We start from the raw sequence: 19704 nt of genomic DNA, 5'->3' as shown, positions 1-19704 counted from the left end.
AAGAAATGGCAAAGATGGTAAGACTAGTCCAAACGTGGCATGATGGCCCAATCGCTTTAGTAAGGAATTAAATGGTTTTAGACAAAATAGATTAAACCATCCCAATTAGAGCCAATTAATCACACCCTACCTACTCCTTCACCATTTAGCCCTCTTTCTTTTTATGATAAGAAATATCATCGCAATTTCTCAAAAATTGGAAATACGACTATTTGAGTATGTAAAATCCAAATATTGTGAAAAATATGCAGTAAGTACGTAAAGTTATATTTAGTTGTTAAGGAACCTATTTTGTCATTTTTCTGAATTTGTTTAAAACTTAAGAGGGTCATTGCAGGTTTCCAAGTAAATCGTGTCCATTTATTCATACATATTCTTTTTATGATATTCATCTCAATTTATCAAAAATTGGAAATACGACTATTTGAGTAAGTAAAATCCGAATATCGTGAAAAATATGTGGTAAGTACATAAAGTTATCTTTAGTTGTTGAGGAACCTAGTTTGTCATTTTTCTGAATTTGCTTAAAACTTAAGAGGGTCATAGCAGGTTTCCAAGTAAATCGTGTCCATTTAGTCCACTTCTTTTTATGATAAGAAATATTATCTCAATTCATCAAAAATTGGGAATACGACTATTTGAGTAAGTAAAATCCAAATATCATGAAAAATATTATGTAAGTACATAAAGTTATCTTTAGTTGTTAAGGAACCTATTTTGTCATTATTCTGAATTTGCTTAAAACTTAAGAGCGTCATTGCAGGTTTCCAAGTAAATCGTGTCCATTTAGTTCTCTTCTTTTTATGATAAGAAATCTCATCTCAATTTATCAAAAATTGGAAATACGACTGTTTAAGTATGTAAAATCCAAATACCGCGAAAAATATGCGGTAAGTACATAAAGTTATCTTTAGTTGTTAAGGAACCTATTTTGTCATTTTTCTGAATTTGTTTAAAACTTAAGAGGGTCATCGCAGGTTTCCAAGTAAATCGTGTCCATTTAGCCCTCTTCTTTTTATGATAAGAAATCTCATTTCAATTTATCAAAACTTGAAAATATGACTATTTGAGTATGTAAAATCCAAATACCGTGAAAAATATGCGGTAAGTACATAAAGTTTTCTTTAGTTGTTAAGGAACATATTTTGTCATTTTTCTGAATTTGCTTAAAACTTAAGAGGGTCATCGCAGGTTTCCAAGTAAATCGTGTCCATTTAGTCCTCTTCTTTTTATGTTAAGAAATATCATCTCAATTTATCGAAAATTGGAAATATGACTTTTTGTGTATGTAAAATCCAAATATCGTGAAAAATATGCGGTAAGTACATAAAGTTATCTTTAGTTGTTAAGGAACCTATTTTGTCATTTTTCTGAATTTGCCTAGAACTTAAGAAGGTCATCGCAGGTTTCCAAGTTTAGTTCTCTTCTTTTTATGACAAGAAATTTCATCTCAATTTATCAAAAAATTGGAAGTACGACTATTTGGGTATGTAAAATCCAAATAGCGTGAAAAATATGCGGTAAGTGCATAAAGTTATCTTTAATTATTAACGAACCTATTTTTGTCATTTTTCTGAATTTGCTTAAACCTTAAAAGGGCCATCGTAGGTTTCCATATTAAAAATTGGAAATATGACTATTTGAGTATGTAAAATCTAAATATCTTGAATATATGCATTAAGTACATAAAGTTATCTTTAGTTGTTATGGAACCTATTTTGTCATTTTTCTGAATTTGCCTAAAACTTAAAAGGGTCATCGCATGTTTCCAATTAAATCGTGTCCATTTAGTCCTCTTCTTTTTATGATAATAAATATCATCTCAATTTATCAAAAATTGGAAATATGACTTTTTGAGTATGTAAAATCCAAATGGCGTGAAAAATATGCAGTAAGTACATAAAGTTATCTTTAGTTGTTAAGGAACCTACTTTGTCATTTTTCTGAATTTGTCTAAACTTAAGAGGGTTATCACAGGTTTCCAAGTAAATCGTGTTCATATAGTCCTTTTCTTTTCATGATAAGAAATATCATATCAATTAATCAAAAATGTATGTAAAATCCAAATACTGTGAAAAATATGATGTAAGTACATAAAGTTTTCTGTAGTTGTTAAGGAACATATTTTGTCATTTTTCTGAATTTTGTTAAAACTTAAGAGGGTCATTGCAGGTTTCCAAGTAAATCGTGTCCATTTAGTCCTCTTCTTTTTATGATAAGAAATATTATCTCAATTCATCAAAAATTGGGAATACAACTATTTGACTAAGTAAAATCCAAATGTCATGAAAAATATTATGTAAGTACATAAAGTTATCTTTAGTTGTTAAGGAACCTATTTTGTCATTTTTCTGAATTTGCTTAAAACTTAAGAGGGTCGTCTCAGGTTTCTAAGTAAATTGTGTCCATTTAGTTCTCTTCTTTTTATGATAAGAAATCTCATCTCAATTTATCAAAAATTGGAAATACGACTATTTAAGTATGTAAAATCCAAATACCGTGAAAAATATGCGGTAAGTACATAAAGTTATCTTTAGTTGTTAAGGAACCTACTTTGTCATTTTTCTGAATTTGCCTAAAACTTAAGAAGGTCATCGCAGGTTTCCAAGTAGATTTGTTCATATAGTCCTCTTCTTTTTATGATAAGAACTATCATCTCAATTATCAAAAATTGGAAATACTACTATTTGAGTATGTAAAATCCAAATAGTGTGAAAAATATCCAGTAAGTACATAAAGTTATCTTTAGTTATTAACGAACCTATTTTGTCATTTTTCTGAATTTGTTTAAACCTTAAAAGGGTCATCGTAGGTTTCCATATTAAAAATTGGAAATATGACTATTTGAGTATGTAAAATCTAAATATCCTAAATATATGCAGTAAGTACATAAAGTTATCTTTAGTTGTTAAGGAACCTATTTTATCATTTTTCTAAATTTGCTTAAAACTTAAGAAGGTCATTGCAGGTTTCGAAATAAACCTAGCCTATTTATTCATATATTTTTTTATGATAAGAAATCTCATGTCAATTTATCAAAAATTGGAAATACGAATATTTGAGCATGTAAAATCCAAATACCGTGAAAAATATGCGGTAAGTACGTAAAGTTATCTATAGTTGTTAAGGAACCTATCTTTTCATATTTCTGAAATTGCTTAAAACTGAAGAGGGTCATGGAGGGTTTCGAAGCAAATTGTTCAATTTATTCATATTCTTTTATGATAAAAAATTTCATCTCAATCTATCAAAAATTGGAAAAATGACTATTTGAGCATGTACATCCAAATATCGTGAAATAAAGTTATCCTCAGCGTTTTGAGGAACCTATTTTGTCATTTTTGTAATTTGCTTAAAACTCGAGGGTCATTGTAGGTTCCAAAATAAAGCATGTCCATTTATTCCTCTACTTTTTAGGATAAGAAATCTCATATAAATTTATCAAAAATTGTTAATATCGACCAATTGAGTATGTAAAATCCAAATATTAAGAAAAAATTGTGGTAAGTACGTAAAGTTATCCTTAGTTGTTAAGAAACCTATTTTGTCATTTTTTTATAATTTGCTTAAAACTCGAGGGTCTTCACAGGTTTCGAATACATTTATTCCTATCTTTTCATGATAAGAAATATCATCTCAATTTATGAAAAATTGGAAATACGACTATTTGAGCATGTACAATCCAAATATTATGAAAAAATTGTGGTAAATACGTAAAGTTATCCTTAGTTGTTAAGAAACATATTTTGTCATTTTTTGTAATTTGCTTAAAACTCGAGAGTCGTCGTAGGTTTCTTACTAAATCGTGTTCATCTATTCCTATTCTTTTCATGATAAGAAATCTCATCTCAATTTATGAAAAATTGGAAATACAACTATTTGAGCATGTACAATCCATATATTGTGAAAAATTTGTGGTAAGTACGTAAAGTTGTCCTTAGTTGGTAAAAAACCTATTTTGTCGTTTTTTGTAATTTGCTTAAAACTCAAGGGTCATTGCGGGTTTCTAAGTAAATCAAGTCCATTTATTCCTATTCTTTTCATGATAAGAAATCTCATCTCAATTTATCATAAATTGGAAATACGACCATTTGAGCATGTACAATCTAAATACTGTGAAAAAATTGTGGCGTTTTGTAAAGATATCCTTAATTGTTAAGAAACTTATTTTGTCATTTTTTGTAATTTGTTTAAATCTCATGGGTTGTGACATCCGCAATTTTCTTCGTAGTTTCTAATATTTAAGAAATTAGTAGTGAGAATTATTAAGGTAATAAAATTAGTTTAGTAATTGTCAACAGGAACTGATACGCTCCAAATTACGTATCGAATGAATTTCAAGCATTAAAAATTTTATTGAATTAAGGTGTTACTTCTATGCTATACTTTTTATTTATGATTTTAGCGATTTCAAAATAATTTTCTGAATTACCGGCATTTCAAACGAATACCGATTTCTCCGTTTATTTACCGCAATGTATAGTATATGCCCAAAATACTTTAATATCTTCCTCTATTCAATTAAATTATGCTATTTGTCATTTTATTAGCATGAATAAATGTCTTAATTTTCACTCTATTTTGTCACATGCCTAATTAAGATATGACATCATGCATGACCTATTGCATTTTGACCGTAGTAAGTTATTATCTAGATATAACTATAGTTACTTGCTATTATAGCCTTTAACCCAAGTAAATAAATGTGACCCCAAAATACATTTAATTATGGTGAAATTTTGGGAGATAAGAGCTACACAACATTTCTCTTCCTCCTGTTCTTCACGTCCATTCCCTTCTCCTTCCCCTTCACGAACACATTTTTCATTTGACTTTCTTTCAAAAAAAAAAAAAGGAAGAAGAAGAAAAATCAAAGTTCAAGCTCATTTTCAATCTAGCTTATTGGCAAGGTATATTGTTGGATTTCCTTTCTTTTTTTTCTTTATCAAATATGCTTTGTTGTTTTTACAAGAACAAGATTTGTTAATTTTAGTTACTATTTTGATTTCAAGGTGGTTAGAGGTTTGCTTTGTTGAAGATTTCACTTTGGGTAAGTGAAAACTCTAAGGCTAAGCTAGATTGATTCATTTAGTGCTCTTGATCTTGGTTGGTTGATTTGTTGTTATTTAGTTTGGATTTTATGTTATGTGTGAGCAAGTTTAATAGTATATGTTATACTATTGTGATTGTTGAGCTTGAATTATAAAGTTCTCTACATGCATAGATGTCTTTGAGAAATTTATTAGTGTGTTTTGTTGCATCTTGAATGAGAAATGTGGGAAAATGATAAAATTAGGCATAAAAGGGTATTTTGGTAATTTTGTTGTCATGGCAAGGAGGAATTTCGAATTTTACAGAATAAACAGAGGCTGTGAACAGTGTTAATTTATGATTTTTAATGTTAATTAGTGGGTTATTAAGTTTTATTAATTAAAGGAAATCAAACCGGTTGAAAAAAATGAGTTTATGAGCTTTAGGGGCAAATTTGTGATTCTGCCTAAGTTGAGGGGCGAATCTATAAAAACTGGAATTTCTGGGGACTGATCACAGTATGTGGAACCTTATTTTGTTAAGTGGTTAAGTTAGTTTTTAGAGATAATAGTTTAATTAGGTCATATGTTTAGCTATGCAAAATTGGAGCAAATTGTAATAATTAATTAAAAGTGGGCAGTTTTAAAAATTTTGTAAATTATGTGGTGTCTACAGTGTAATTAAAATGTTTGTGTGTTTTAAAGAATAAAAATATTATCATTTAGTTTTTTTTATTTAATTATTATGACTTTGTTAGTTGAAATTCGAAAACTAGGGGGTAAAATTATAAAGTGAGAAATTTTACTAGGATAATTTTCTAATTTCAAGAATTTGGAATCATAGGAATGAGCGCTTTTATATGTGGTAAAAGTGCGCTTGATCAAGGGGATTTAAAATAATTAATAAATAAATAAATATTAGATGAGATACTAAATTATGGAGTAATAAATGTTATACAACTTGCAAAAGAGCCCTTGTAAATTGATATTGGCTTAGTGAAAAGAAAAGGAAAATTTCTCATGTTGAAAGGTGCATAATTAATTGATTGTCTTATATATTATGTGAAATGACAATAGATTGACATATTGTCGTTTGCGTTTGTAATTATGAAAATACGTGACATGTTTTACGTTATAATTAATTATGTATGTCTTTGATGATTAAGTGATTAAGACCTTTGTCACAGCCTATTCGCCGCCGAGCGAATTCCCTTGTATGAGTTATGGATAAGACTCTGGAGTCAGCCATATGTTCTATCGTATGAAACGGTTCTCTACAAGATTGAGATGATATGAATCCTATGATGACATGGCTTTTGTAGTCATGGTATGACATGGCTTTGCCATGGTATGATGTTCAGAAACGACCATAATCACGCGGATGTACAGTGGTGTATTTATCCTCACTAATGAAGAGGACACCCGTGATGAATGGGCTGAGGCGTGGCAAAGGGTATGAATGATTCCGTCCCCCATGTTTTGGTGGTGACGATGCCTCGTTAGTCGAGATGCCTCGTGAATTGAGATGGTCCTGGCCAGTGACAAATAGGAATCGATGAGATATTATGTGATATATATGATATATAATATGCCATCCATTTTCACATGAATGATTGATTTTATGCAGCATTATTGTTGTTTCACTGACATGTCATGATTGGAAGAGTAGTATCATTATTCATGTATTTTGCACTGTCTTGGACTCATAATTATTGTTGATACCAGGTTGAGTGGTGAGTGAATTTTCTATCTTAGACTTAGAGATTTCAATTACTGGCCTCGGCTCACTCCTTATTTTTCAGATATGTAGGATGGATCCCTCACCGCCGCCGCGTTTTGGAGCTCCTATGTTTTTTGATTATAATTATGAAGACGTTGTTGTACCTGGATCACCGGTGGTTTATACTAGGTGTATGACTATTTTTTGGGTCGACGTGGGGTTACCAGAATATATAATCCATAGTTATGTAGCTTGGTATGTGAATATCGAGGGCGAGTTAGTTGGACCGCTTAGAGGCTTTGATGGCCCTCCAGGGTTTGGCGACGATGGCATGTCGTCGGGTGAAGTCGTCGACCTGTAGTTGTTGGTCCGTCAGTGTACAGGCAAGCTTTTGGGCGAAGTAGTTAAGTGCTAAAGTTAGGCGACTCTGACCTTTCCCAGTAATGATGTATTTTGTTTTTTGGCGAATGTTGTATTGTAAAATTGATGTTAATATTTATAAAAAGATGCATATGTATTTTAGTATACATGTTTGGGAATGGTGTAAATGCCTTATTATGCTTCCGCATGTTTTAATAATTATAAAAGAAAAAAAATTTTGGTAAAGACACGTATCGCACGTGACATTTTGGGGCGTCACATGGGTCATCGCAGGTTTCTAAGTAAATCATGTCCAATTATTCCTCTTCTTTTTATGATAAGAAATCTCATCTTAATTTATCAGAAATTGGAAATATTGGCTGTTTGAGTATGTAAAATTCTAATATTGTGAAAAAAACTGTGGTGAGTACATAAAGTTATACTTAGCTATTAAGGAACCTATTTTGTCATTTTTTTAATTTGCTTAAAACTCGAGGGTCATCGCGGTTTCCGAAGTACATCGTATCCATTTATTCCTATTCTCTTTATGATAAGAAATATGATATCAATCTATCAAAATTACGATTATTTGAGTATGTACTATCTAAATATCGCGAAAAATATTTGGCAAGTACGTAAAGTTATCCACAGTTGTTAAGGAACCTATACTTGAAATTTTTTAAACTTTTTAAAACTCGAGGGTTATCACAAGTCCCAAAGAAAATATGTACTTTTTTCTTAAATGTATATATTAGCAACATGAAATTCCTGTTGACCATATATTATAGATGAAAAGTAAATCCAACATGACAACCACAATCTAAGTTACGTATTAAATTGCAGTAAATGAACATCCCAATAATCGAAACAAATAATGAAATAATATTGTAACTATAATAATAATCATTGACCAGAGACTAGAGACGAGATTGAACGATCAAATGTATGGACCATGGTGGTCCGACATGGATTATGTGACCTCACCTTTGTTTGGAATGGGGTCGCAACCCTAGCCTATACCAGGCGATAATTGTAGCACTCTCGCAGTTGTTCATTGAGTCCTTCCCGCGCGATGGTCCATTTTATCTCAAAACACATATTTTTATTTCCCATTATCATCTGAAAATATTATTTAAATCTTAAGCTATTACAAAAAAGAAGTCATATACAAATATGCATGTCAACATTTGTATATTTTAAAATTTTTGTGTTTCATGTCAAATTACGGTCAAAGTGCATGAGCCAATGTGTACATTCCAAAGATACGAAACAATCGAAAGTTACTTAAATTAATCTTTTTGAAAATGTGCGCAAGAACTATACTTAAATGTAGTGCACAGAACATCAATCAATAGAAAACTGCCAACTATTTCTTTAATTTTAAAAAAATACTCACTACCTGAAAAAACAAAAACCGTTCAGATTCATTTATGAAACACATGCATAGCACGTTGGTTCTAGTACCACGAGAAAACTATAAAAAAAAGTCTTAAATCTATTATATTGATATCAATTCGGTTCTAAATCATTCAATAAGACAAATTTAGTTCTAAACATTTTCACGTTTTGTCAATTGAGTCCATCCGATCAATTTAGCGTAGAAATTGTTGACATGGACGCTGATCATCTTACGTGCCATGGCTGGCGCTAATATAAATAATCTTTTTTAACTTTTAAATATATTTTTTAAATTTTTTATTAATTTTTCTTTTCTTTTCCACTGTGGCCGGCGACGGTGGCCGAAGCTTGCCAGCCACTGGACAAGGGTCGAAAAGCCCACGCCTCAGCAACTCTTGTCGGCCACTATAAAAAAAAGAAGAAGTTAAGAGCAGAAAAGAAAAAGAAAAGGAAAAATAAATTAAAACTATAAATTTCGAAATTAATAAAAAACAATTATAAAAAATGTTCATGTGAGCGCTAGCCATGCCATGTAGGATAGACGTCATCCACGTCAGCAATTTTCGATCTAAATTGGCCGGATGGACTCAATTGGCAAAACATGAAAAGGTTTAAGACTAAATTAGTCCAATTGAAAGATTTATGAATGAATTGGTACAAATGTAATAGGTTTACGACTTTTTTGGTTCTTTTCCCCTAGTATCATACTGAGCGAAAATCGAGTTCAGATCGAGCGGAATCACCATATTAGATTTGAACTGGTCTAAATATTTTTCAAATTTAGACTTGTAAAAATGGATCATAGACTCATTTTTCTAACCAATATTTGATGAGTTGAATTATTATATGGATTAGTAATATTTAATAAATGGGTTTAGAATGGTAAATGCATGACAAGGCTAGGCGAGCAACTCTCGTCAGCCACAATGAAAAAAAAAGAAAAGAAGTTAAGAGAAGAAACAATAAAGAAAAGAAAAAATAAATCAAAAAATAAATAACTATAAAATAATGTCCATGTCAGCGCCAACTATGCCACGTCGGACGATTGTCGTTCACGTCAGAAGTTTTCGGCCTAGATTGGCCGAATGGATTCAATTGACAACACATGAAAAAGTTTATAACTAAATTGGTCCAATTGAAATGTTTATAAATGAATTTGTACAAATGAAATAGGTTTATAAATTTTTTTGTTCTTTTCCCCTAGTATTATACAAAGCAAAAACAAAGTTCAGATCGAGCAGAATCACCATATTCTGTTTGAACCAATCTCGATATTTCTCAAGTTTAGACTTGTCAAAATGGATCATAGACTCATTTTCTAACCAATATTTGATGAGTTGAATTGTTATCTAGATTAGTAATATTCAATAAATGCGTCATAAATTTAGAATAGTAAATCCAAAATAAATGGGTTTAGAATGATAAATGCATGGCGAGGCCAAGCGAGGTCGAGTGACTCTCGTTGGCCCTGGTGAAAAAAAAAAAAGAAAAGGAAAAGAAAAGGAAAAGAAAAATTAAAAATTTTGAAAAAATAACAAAATAATTATAAAAAATGTCTATATCAACGCCAGCCGTCCATGTATGACCGTCGTCGTCCATGTCAGCAGTTTTCCACTTAAATTGGCCGGATTAACTCAATTGGCAAAACATGAAAATGTTTAAGACTAAATTGGTCCAATTGAAAAGTTTAAGAATGAATTTGTACAAATGCAATAGGTTTAGGGTTCTTTTGGTTCTTTTCCCCTAGTATTATACAGAGCAAAAACAGAGTTCATCTAGAGCGGAATCACCATATTTGGTTTGAACTGATCTCGATATTTCTCAAATTTAGGCTTGTCAAAATGGATCATAAATTCATTTTCTAACCAGTATTTGATGAGTTGAAATTATTATCTAGATTAGTAATAATATGCAGTAAATAGGTCATAAATAGATTTAAAATGGTAAAACCAAAATAAATTGGTTTAGAATGGTAAATGCATGGCGAGGCCAAGTGAGGTCGAGCGACTCTCATCGACCCAGTGAAGAAAAAAAGAAAAGAAAAGGAAAAAGAAAAGAAAAATTAGATCAAAAATTTTGAAAAAATAACAAAACAATTATAAAAAATGTCTATATCAGCACTAGCCGTGTCATGTATGACGGCCGTCGTCCACATCGGCAGTTTTTTGCTTAAATTGGCCGAATTGACTCAATTGACAAAACGTAAAAAGGTTTAGAACTAAATTGATCAAATTGAAATGTTTATTTATGAATTTGTACAACTGCAATAGGTTTAGGACTTTTTTTATTCTTTTCTCTTAGTATTATACAAAGCAAAAACCAAGTTCAGATCGAGCGGAATCACCATATTTGGTTTGACGATCTCTATATTTCTCAATTTTAGACTTATCGAAATGGATCATAGACTCATTTTCTAACCAATATTTGATGAGTTGAATTATTATATGAATTAGAAATATTAAGTAAATGAGTTATAGATAGATTTAGAATAGTAAAATCAAAATAAATGAGTTCACTGCTTACTTGTACCCAAACCACCTCTATGACTCTCTTTTCACTCTCTCATGCTCACTCAATCCTCGTTCTCACATTGGTTTGAGTACGAGTTTTCCTAGATTTTATAAATGGGTCTAGAATGGTAAACCCAAAATAAATGGGTTCACAACTTACTTATACTTAACCCACCTCTATGGCTCTCTTTTAACTCTCTCGCCCTCACTTGATTAGCAAAATATGAAAAGGTTTAGGATTAAATTGGTCCAATTGAAAGGTTTAGAAATGAATTTGTACAAATGCAATAAATTTAGGATTTTTTTTGGTTCTTTTCTCCTAGTATTATACAGAGCAAAACCAAGTTTAGATCGAACGGAATCACTATATTCAGTTTGAACCGATCTGGATATTTCTCAAATTTAGATTTGTCAAAATGGATCACAGAATCATTTTCTAACCGGTATTTAATGAGTTGAATTGTTATATGAATTAGTAATATTCAGTAAATGAGTTATAAATGGGTTTAGAATGGTAAAACTAAAATAAATAAGTTCACTACTTACTTGTACCCAAACCATTTCTATGACTCTCTTTTCACTCTCTCGCGCTCACTCGATTTTGCGTTTGCTCACTCTTCGCTCTCACGTCAGTTTAGGTATGAGTTTTCCTATATTTATAAATGGGTTTGGAATGATAAACCCAAAATAAATGGGTTCACGACTTATTTATACCCAACCCACCTCTACGACTCTCTTTTAACTCTCTCACCCTCACTCGATTTTGCACTCTCTCATTCCTCGCTCTCATCTCAATTTTGCTATGAGTTTTACTAAATTTAGTTAAATATGTAAATATTTTAGAAACATAGGTCGGGTAAGGTATGGACCGGGTCGGATATCGTGTTGCGTGGAAATTAGTCAATTTGGATCGAACTATTTTCGATCAGCCCTATTCATTTGACGGGTCTATATTTAGCTCAGTCCGACTTTCAAACCAAAACGAGCTCCGACGCTTTACACGGGGGATCGTTATCCGCGCACCGGGACAGCCGTATCTCGCTCCCCAAACGGACCCCTAACAGCTCTACCTTCAAGTAAACCGTCGAAGTGACACTACCTATTTCATTCACATCTCTCTCTCTCTCTCTATCATTCCTCTGCTCCGTTTCTTCACGTTTCTCGGCGCTTTCCAAGAAATTAGGGTTTTCAAATCCTGCTCCCGCTGACGTCGAAGATCGCTTTTCCGAGGTAAAGTTGACTTTTTGGATCCGTATGCCCATGTGGGTCTGTGGGAGGTTTTGTGGGCGAGGATCGGAAAATGGCGTCGACCCGAATCGATCGCGACCGACCCGGTTGTTGATTTCCTCTTTTCCTGTGATTTTCTTGAACCTGGGTGTCCTGTTCTTGGTTCTTGTTTTCCCGGAATACTGTTGATAGTGTTATAGCTCTTTCGTTATCGGCGATCGCCGTGCTGATCGTGTGGAATCGCGAATTCGATGCGCGGATCAGAATGGGGGCGCTTGGTTGATTTCGAGTGAAAGAATCGAGCGTAAAGTGGTCGAAAGATGGATTGAAATGTATTGACATGGTTGGGAGATATGATTGTTGCTTTCGAAAATGGCGTCCACTGAATCGATCACGACTGTCCGGTTGTTTGATTTCCTCTTTTCTTGTGATTTTCTTGACTTGGATGTCTTGTTCTTGGTGGTTGTTTTCCCGGAAAACTGTTGATTGTGTTAGCTCTTTGGCTTCGTTGTTTATAACTTCCTGTTGGATCGGTGATAGCCGTGCTGATCGTGTCGAATCGCGAATTCGATGCGCGGATCAGAATGGGGGCGCTCTGTTGATTTCGAGTGAAAGAATCGAGCGTACAGTGGTCGAAAGATGGATTGAAATGTATTGACGTGGTTCGGAGATATGATTGTTGCTTTCGAAAATGGCGTCGACCGAATCGATCACGACTGTCCGGTTGTTTGATTTCCTCTTTTCTTGTGATTTTCTTTGACTTGGGTGTCTTGTTCTTGGTTGTTTGTTTTCTCAGAAAACTGTTGATTGTGTTAACTCTTTCGCTTCATTGTTTATAACTTCCTGTTGGATCGGCAATCACTGTTCTGATCATGGCAAATTGTGAAATTCGATGTGCGGATCAGAATGGGGGCGCTTGATTGCTTTCGAGTAAAGAATCAAAGCGCAAAGTGGTCGAAAGATGGATTGAACTGTATCGACATGGTTGGGATTTATGATTGTCTTGTGATTTGATTTTTGCTGTGGATCCATCGTATCGAGCAAGGGCTGTTTGCGCTCTCTGATGCAGTTTCAGATTCTAAAATCTATGGGTTTGTTGTTTAAAAGTTTGTGCTGTTGAGGTATTTCCAGTGAGAAATGGCTGGATCTCAATTTTTTTTCTCTTTCTTCTTTCGTTTTGGTATTCAATCTTTCAGATATAAAAGACTTTCAGCTTCTGGTTTGCAGAAGTATAGAGTACTATTACTGGAGGTAGCCATACAGCTCTTAGTTTGTCCATTAGTGATTCGAAGTTGCATATGTATTGAGATAATAGCTCTCTAAAGAGTGGACGTCAAACATATTATCTTCTTAATTATCAGCCACAAGATTCATGGATTTCATGAAACTACATGTTTACATTGAGTCTTTAGTTTGTATTGGCTCTGATGAGTCACAAACCTTGTTTAGGACTAAATGTCATAGAGGAGAATGTCTTTGATGAAATTTTGTTGGGTGGGTCTATTTTCACACATTTATTAGCTAAAACACACATTTTCATGTTAATTGATTAAATTATCGTCTAAACACAAGATTTGTGCCAACAATTATTAATCTCTTTGTCTCTCTCTCTGGCTCTTTGACTCCACTTCTTGTTCCTGTTCACCTTATTACAACCAAACTCCAAAAAAAAAAGAAAAAGAAAAAAGAGACACATAAAGGGAAAACCTTTTGGCTTTCAATTTCTCGTCTTATTCCTTTTGAATCAATTCATTTCTGCTAACTCTTCCGTGATTTCCAAATCTCTCAAGGTGTTGCTTAAAATTCACATTTCTCCCAAGTTTCCGAAGGATTGATCAGCATGCCTCTAGTGTCCTTTTGAATCATGTTAGTGGTTGAAAATAAGTAGTTTCTATTCATGAATTCAAGTTGTCATTCACTATTAATGAAATATTTCATTTGAGAAGATTCAAGCAAAAAACCATGTTTTAGAGTAGAAAAATGATTTCCATCTACTGGGTCTCAATCTCAATGGGGTTGTTGTTGATGTAATATTGTGGGTTTGTTGATAGAAAAGCGCTCTTTGTATTAAGATTTATAGTATTTCTATGAAGGCTTAAACAAGAAAAAATTTGAGTTTATGGTTCACTTGATCGACCTTTATGTGCTCATTGTTAGATATGGTTCACTTGATCGACCTTTATGTGCTCATTGTTAGATATGGGACAATGAGCATCATTTAACTACTTTCCCCCCATGGTAGGAAATAAAAAAAATTAGTTCTGGTCTTTCCCTTTTAGTTCTTTTGTTTTTTTCTTTATTTAGTCTTTATATTGTTAAGATTGAAAGGAACAACCAAATCAGATCATGAAATGATTTCATGGCTAAATACGCATTTTGCCCTCTTCAGCGTAGGAATAAATGTTCTGTCCGTGCTTAGTGCGAGAAACGATACAGAAGGAAAAGTTTTAAAATAATCTGTGATAAGAAATTGACAATCTATAGATCATAAATTTCCTAAAAATGGTGTTATTCATATGAATACATGCTTGAAAGAATCTAGAGTTTGGAGGGTAGTTAGGTTAGTTAATTGAAAAGAACGTGCTTAAGCTAAAAAACGGTGGGGACCATGAGACGAAAGTGATTGAAGATCCATCTGTGGCTCATATTATTTTCTGGCTACATTTATTGTCTCATTTTACTTTTGTGCTCTCTTGGCCTCCTTAGAGTAGAACTTTTTGGTGCACTGTTTTTTCTGCCACTGTGCTACTAATGAGCTGAGCAAAGTAGGACAGAGTGACCATATGTTATTTTGCTTCTGTAGAACTGCTTTCTATATTGATTCTTAGTCAATTTCATTTTTATCTCATTTGTTGGAGTAAATGGTTTGTTACTTCAGATTTTTTGTGAGGGGTTTAATTTCAAGTACTTTGTCCTTTACCAAGCAGCAAATTAAGCTAATGAAGTCGGGATCTTCCTCTTTAAATCCATATGCGGCATCTTATGTACCACTTTCTAAAAGAGTAGCAGATCATAAAGGTGGTGCTTTTGAAGGAACATTGGGAGACTTTAAGACCTCCAATGTGACTGTCTTCTCTGAACCTCTTGTGCAATTTGATCAAGGTCGGGACCGAGGGAGAGCAGCTATTCACCCAAATTTCCATGAGACTTTAAATTTTCCTTCTGTAGAGTATTTCTCTTCAAAGAGCCACTCTGCGCATGGTTCAACGTCAAAGCAACCAATTAATTTTCCAGACAAACAGTTGCCTGATGAGGAATTGGAAATGGACCTAGAGTATCTTCAGATGCAATTTCCTGGACTATCTGATCAATCCATAGCTGATGTCTACCTGGCAAATAAGGGAGATCTGGATGCAACTATTGACATGCTGAGCCAGCTTGAGGTGACTTTTGTCAGCTCTTTTTAGCATATTTACAAGGACAGATTCCAATTGCTTTTTGAAGTTGAACATGATTATATAAGTATTCTATGCAATTTTTGTGAGGAATAGGGGTGGCGTGTTTGTCCTGTCCAGCTACCTGTTGGACTCTGAAATGAGATGAGTAAAAATAGTTGACAAGCATGAATGGACTATCTGAAGATGATTAATTAACATCCAATAATGGTAATTTTTAATGTGCTTTGGTAATTTTTAATATGCTTGGTTAGAATCTTTTAGTTGAATTATTCATAGTTCACATTTTATTTGTGGCAAGAGATTTCTTTTATGTGTAGATCTCTACTTAACCTTCTCTATACTATGATTCCATCTGGATTAACAAGGAAAATACTTTTGTTCATACGGTGCCGTATCATTCTGATAACAGGTGAAAGATATGCCAATCCGATAATTGTTCTAAATAAGATGACGTCGACTAGTTGGAAATAGTATATTGATATTGCACTTCTACTTGACCTGGTCAAATGTTGCATCTCTGTGTGGATTTCATCAAAATCTGTTTTTCTAAATGTTGTTCATATTCCTAAGAGCTGGATCATTTCTTTATGCAGTTCAACCTCGATGACTTTCCTGAAAATCTACCAGAAACTCTTGACATTGGTGATGTCGCAGTGCCTAGTTCTGTTGTGGAGTCTGGATATGTGAAATTGAAGAGTGTGAAGGGTGAGGCAACTGCTTCATCATCTGGCTGATCTGATCCAACCCACCACTCTACACATCATTGAGTCGGAAAAAATAGCTGCGCTTTTCCCCTTCTACATATTTGTTGTTCAAGAAGGGGCAACCCCAAAACAGGGTACATTGCAGCATTGTATAGTCGTCGATGGTTTGTTCATATGCAATGTTCTCTATGCTCACCACTTTTGTTTTTCTTGTTTCAAGAGCCCTCGTTGCTCGAATCTGCAAAATCTTTAGCGCTTTAAAACCGAATTGGTGTTGGCAAGATGATTATGAGTTTGTGATCAGATTCCGAAAGTGATGCCTAAGTCATCTTGAGAGAGCTGCTGATTTTTGTATATGATGTCCCCGGCGTGCCCAGGAGATATGATCAGCACACTGGCGAATTCTCGTGGAGTAATTGTTTGAATTTCCTGTCTCGGCGTACTCTGCAATCGCCCTGCTGTGCCTTTTCTTGATGTCATTGAAACAGTGTATATTGTGTGCTGTTTCCACTCAGATCCAGTTTCCCTAGCACTATATTAACTAACTTAGCCTAAAATGAGGAGAGAGAATCTGTCTACTGAAAAAGTTATTTTTGGCCGCCGCCGGTGGCCTGACCGGATCTCCTCAAGGTTGAATCTCCTGTTCACCACTGCAAGAGAGAGAGAGAGAGAGAGAGAGAGAGAGAGGAGGTGGGTATGGACATCAAGAGTTCTCATATAGTATAGCAACAGTTCTCATGGGTCGTTGCCTTGAGAGGAAAAACAAATGGGCCTCATATGATTCTTGAAATGATTTACCATTGAATAAGTACGATTGATATTATTAGGAGTGCGCAGCAAGAAGCTTGATACTTTTCGTTTGCAGAGATCACAAAGAGGGAGTTCACGTTCGAGCCTATTAACATATCCAGTTAGATTTATTTTCACTTAAAAATTTAAGTCAATGAGTTATGAGCTAACTTAAATATATTAACTATTTTACACCCACCAAATATTCGATGTAGGATTTCTGTCACACGAACATCCTTGCAAACATCTTAGCTATTAAACTACAATTGTCATTTGTCTCGCTTTTAGGTTTTCAAAACCACCCTTCAATAGTTTTCTAAGAATGACCAACTAAATTGTACGCTTCCTTTCTATGCGTAAATCTGTCCACCACACGCATGCTCATAGCACATGATTGAGCTCTGGTATGGTATCTTACTAAAGGAAATATATTTAAGAAACCGAATTTAGTTCTTGAACAGAAAGGCGGTTCATTACTCATCGAGGATGTTAGGATCTGCACAAGGGAGAAGCACAATCTTTAAAGTAGCGCGAAAGAGTGAGTAAAGAAGTAACTAGCAACATTTGTGCGAGGTCAAACTCGATTTTAAGACTTATCAGTGATTTGTATTAAATGGAGGAGAAAAAAGGATAGCTTACTGCTGAGAAGTTATTGCATTTCTGTAGATCGCGTTGACAAATATCATCTCAATTATTAATTATATGAGTCCTATCGTGGAGCTTACATGATTAATGATTGAAACGGACTTAAAGTTTATATAATGTATAGATCATACATCAATTTTCATTAAAACTTCATAGTATGGCTTCCGGACGACTTTTATACTGGCATTTACTCCAGGCTAAAGATTGACATAGCCACAAGCACACACACTCTCTCTTTCTCTATAAGAAATAATGCATTCCTTGCTCAATAATAATGTATACCTAAAAAATCTCCGATTGGATGATGTTGACTAATATCATCGTGATTACTAATTAAATGGGTCCGAAGCTCACATGGTCACCGATTGAGATGGCCTATGATATATATGACTGGGAGATCATAAATTGTTTATTCCTCAATAATTGTAAGGCTTTTAGACGACTTTTACATTAGCATATGGATGCTGGAAACTGCCATCTCCCAATTCATCGTCATGATCAGGAATGATAGTCATTAGTCACCCATGAGCGAGGTAGATGTTGATGGCGAGGGAGAAGACTTGTGGAATTTGTGCGCCCGCAGCCTAGCACGGAGGTGATTTCCAAGAGGGTAGAGGCGGCGGCGGCGGCGGCGGCGAGTTCGTTTTCCTTTTAGAAAGCTTTGTGCCAATCGAGTTGGTCTTTGGAGGTCGTTGTGCAAGGGCGACAGTGTAGGTGGTTCATGGGACAGTTATGCTAGCAACGTATTGACATGACATCACGCACTCAAATAAGAAAAGCTTGTATTCATGTAGCATGTTCAAAAGTTACAATTGATAACACCGATATGTAGAATCATATCGATATGAGCATATCTCATCATCTAATGTTTCATTTTTCACCTAATAATGTTAACTAGTCAATGACATTGTACGTATGTCGGTTTTGATATTTCTCTTTAGACTATGAGAACAGGCACTCCTAGAGTAAGAAGAAAACAGTTCGCATCATTGAACTAAACTGTTGTTTAGCGGTTTGTTTTGGTCCAAGTGCAATTTTTTTATTTGGAAAGAACGATTTACAGATGAAATCAAATCGTCTGTGCAGTTTGATCCAGTTTCATTTTCTTTTTCCAAAGCAAAATGATAATGCCAAATCAAGTCGTACTTTTTATCGTTTGAAAATTAGGGAAATACACCATGAAAAATCACAATCTATGCTTACCGTGACACCAATACTCCAAACTTTTTCTTTTTATCAACAAAATCCCCGAGATTGTACGAGTTTGACAAATTACTATGTTTACCACAAAAATCGTAAACCTTGGTGTAACCCAAACTTCTTTTTTGTGTCATTAATACTCTAAATTTGTGCCAATGTGACAAAAATTTAAAAAAATTTGTCGCACTACTACAAGTTTGGGAGTTTTGGGAACACAAAAAAAAAATTGTGGTATTGGTTAGGGTTACACTGAGCATAATTTAAGATTTTTTATGATATATAAAACAGTTTCTGAGATAAGTGTTATAGTGGGCATATATTTTTTGTAATATTAGCCCTTAGAATTATATCTGCGTTTTATATTTAAAGTAAGATTTTCTTTTAAATTTGAAATAATTTAGAGGCCCATATAACCTCTCTATTTTCAGAAACGTCAATTTTTTTGCGAAAAATAAAAAAATATAGTGTTTCTAAGAAACTATGTGTTATTTTGGCAATGACGAAATAGTTACACGAACAAAGTGATGCAACGCAACTTATTAGCTAAATCTGACAGTGGACGGGTCTGGACGGGTCACGCCTAGAATCGAATCTGAAACTTCTTGCTCAAGTCCGCTCATGATCCAGAAATACATTAAATACGATATTGAAAAGGCGTAGGCGGGCAAAGGTAAGCAGCCCGGACCCAAGGGAAGAATCGCTCACTCAGATTCGCCCAATTTG

General features: G+C 33.9%; 1 protein-coding gene across 1 annotated transcript; it reads left to right on the top strand.

Annotated features, from left to right (window-relative positions):
* The first annotated feature begins 12100 nt into the window (after positions 1 to 12100).
* Positions 12101 to 16749, top strand: LOC115686232 (polyadenylate-binding protein-interacting protein 5-like). The gene is made up of 3 exons (XM_030611452.2): positions 12101 to 12248; positions 15173 to 15628; positions 16237 to 16749. The coding sequence occupies exons 2-3, from the start codon at positions 15185 to 15187 to the stop codon at positions 16375 to 16377; spliced, it is 585 nt and encodes a 194-aa protein (XP_030467312.1). The 5' UTR covers positions 12101 to 12248; positions 15173 to 15184; the 3' UTR covers positions 16378 to 16749.
* The last annotated feature ends 2955 nt before the right edge of the window (positions 16750 to 19704 follow it).

The sequence above is a fragment of the Syzygium oleosum genome, unplaced genomic scaffold (genome assembly GCF_021117445.2).
Source record: "Syzygium oleosum isolate NSW1041296 unplaced genomic scaffold, Sole_v2.1 Sole_v2.16, whole genome shotgun sequence".
Taxonomy (NCBI): domain Eukaryota; kingdom Viridiplantae; phylum Streptophyta; class Magnoliopsida; order Myrtales; family Myrtaceae; genus Syzygium; species Syzygium oleosum.
The sequence above is the reverse complement of the archived record's forward strand: the minus strand, read 5'-3'. Positions and strand labels throughout refer to the sequence as shown.

Excerpts from the sequence above, each read along its gene's own strand:
- LOC115686232 (XM_030611452.2), top strand. The coding sequence starts at position 15,185 with ATGAAGTCGGGATCTTCCTCTTTAAATCCATATGCGGCATCTTATGTA. Across the intron at positions 15,629-16,236 it reads ACATGCTGAGCCAGCTTGAG|TTCAACCTCGATGACTTTCC; the intron begins GTGACTTTTGTC and ends TTCTTTATGCAG.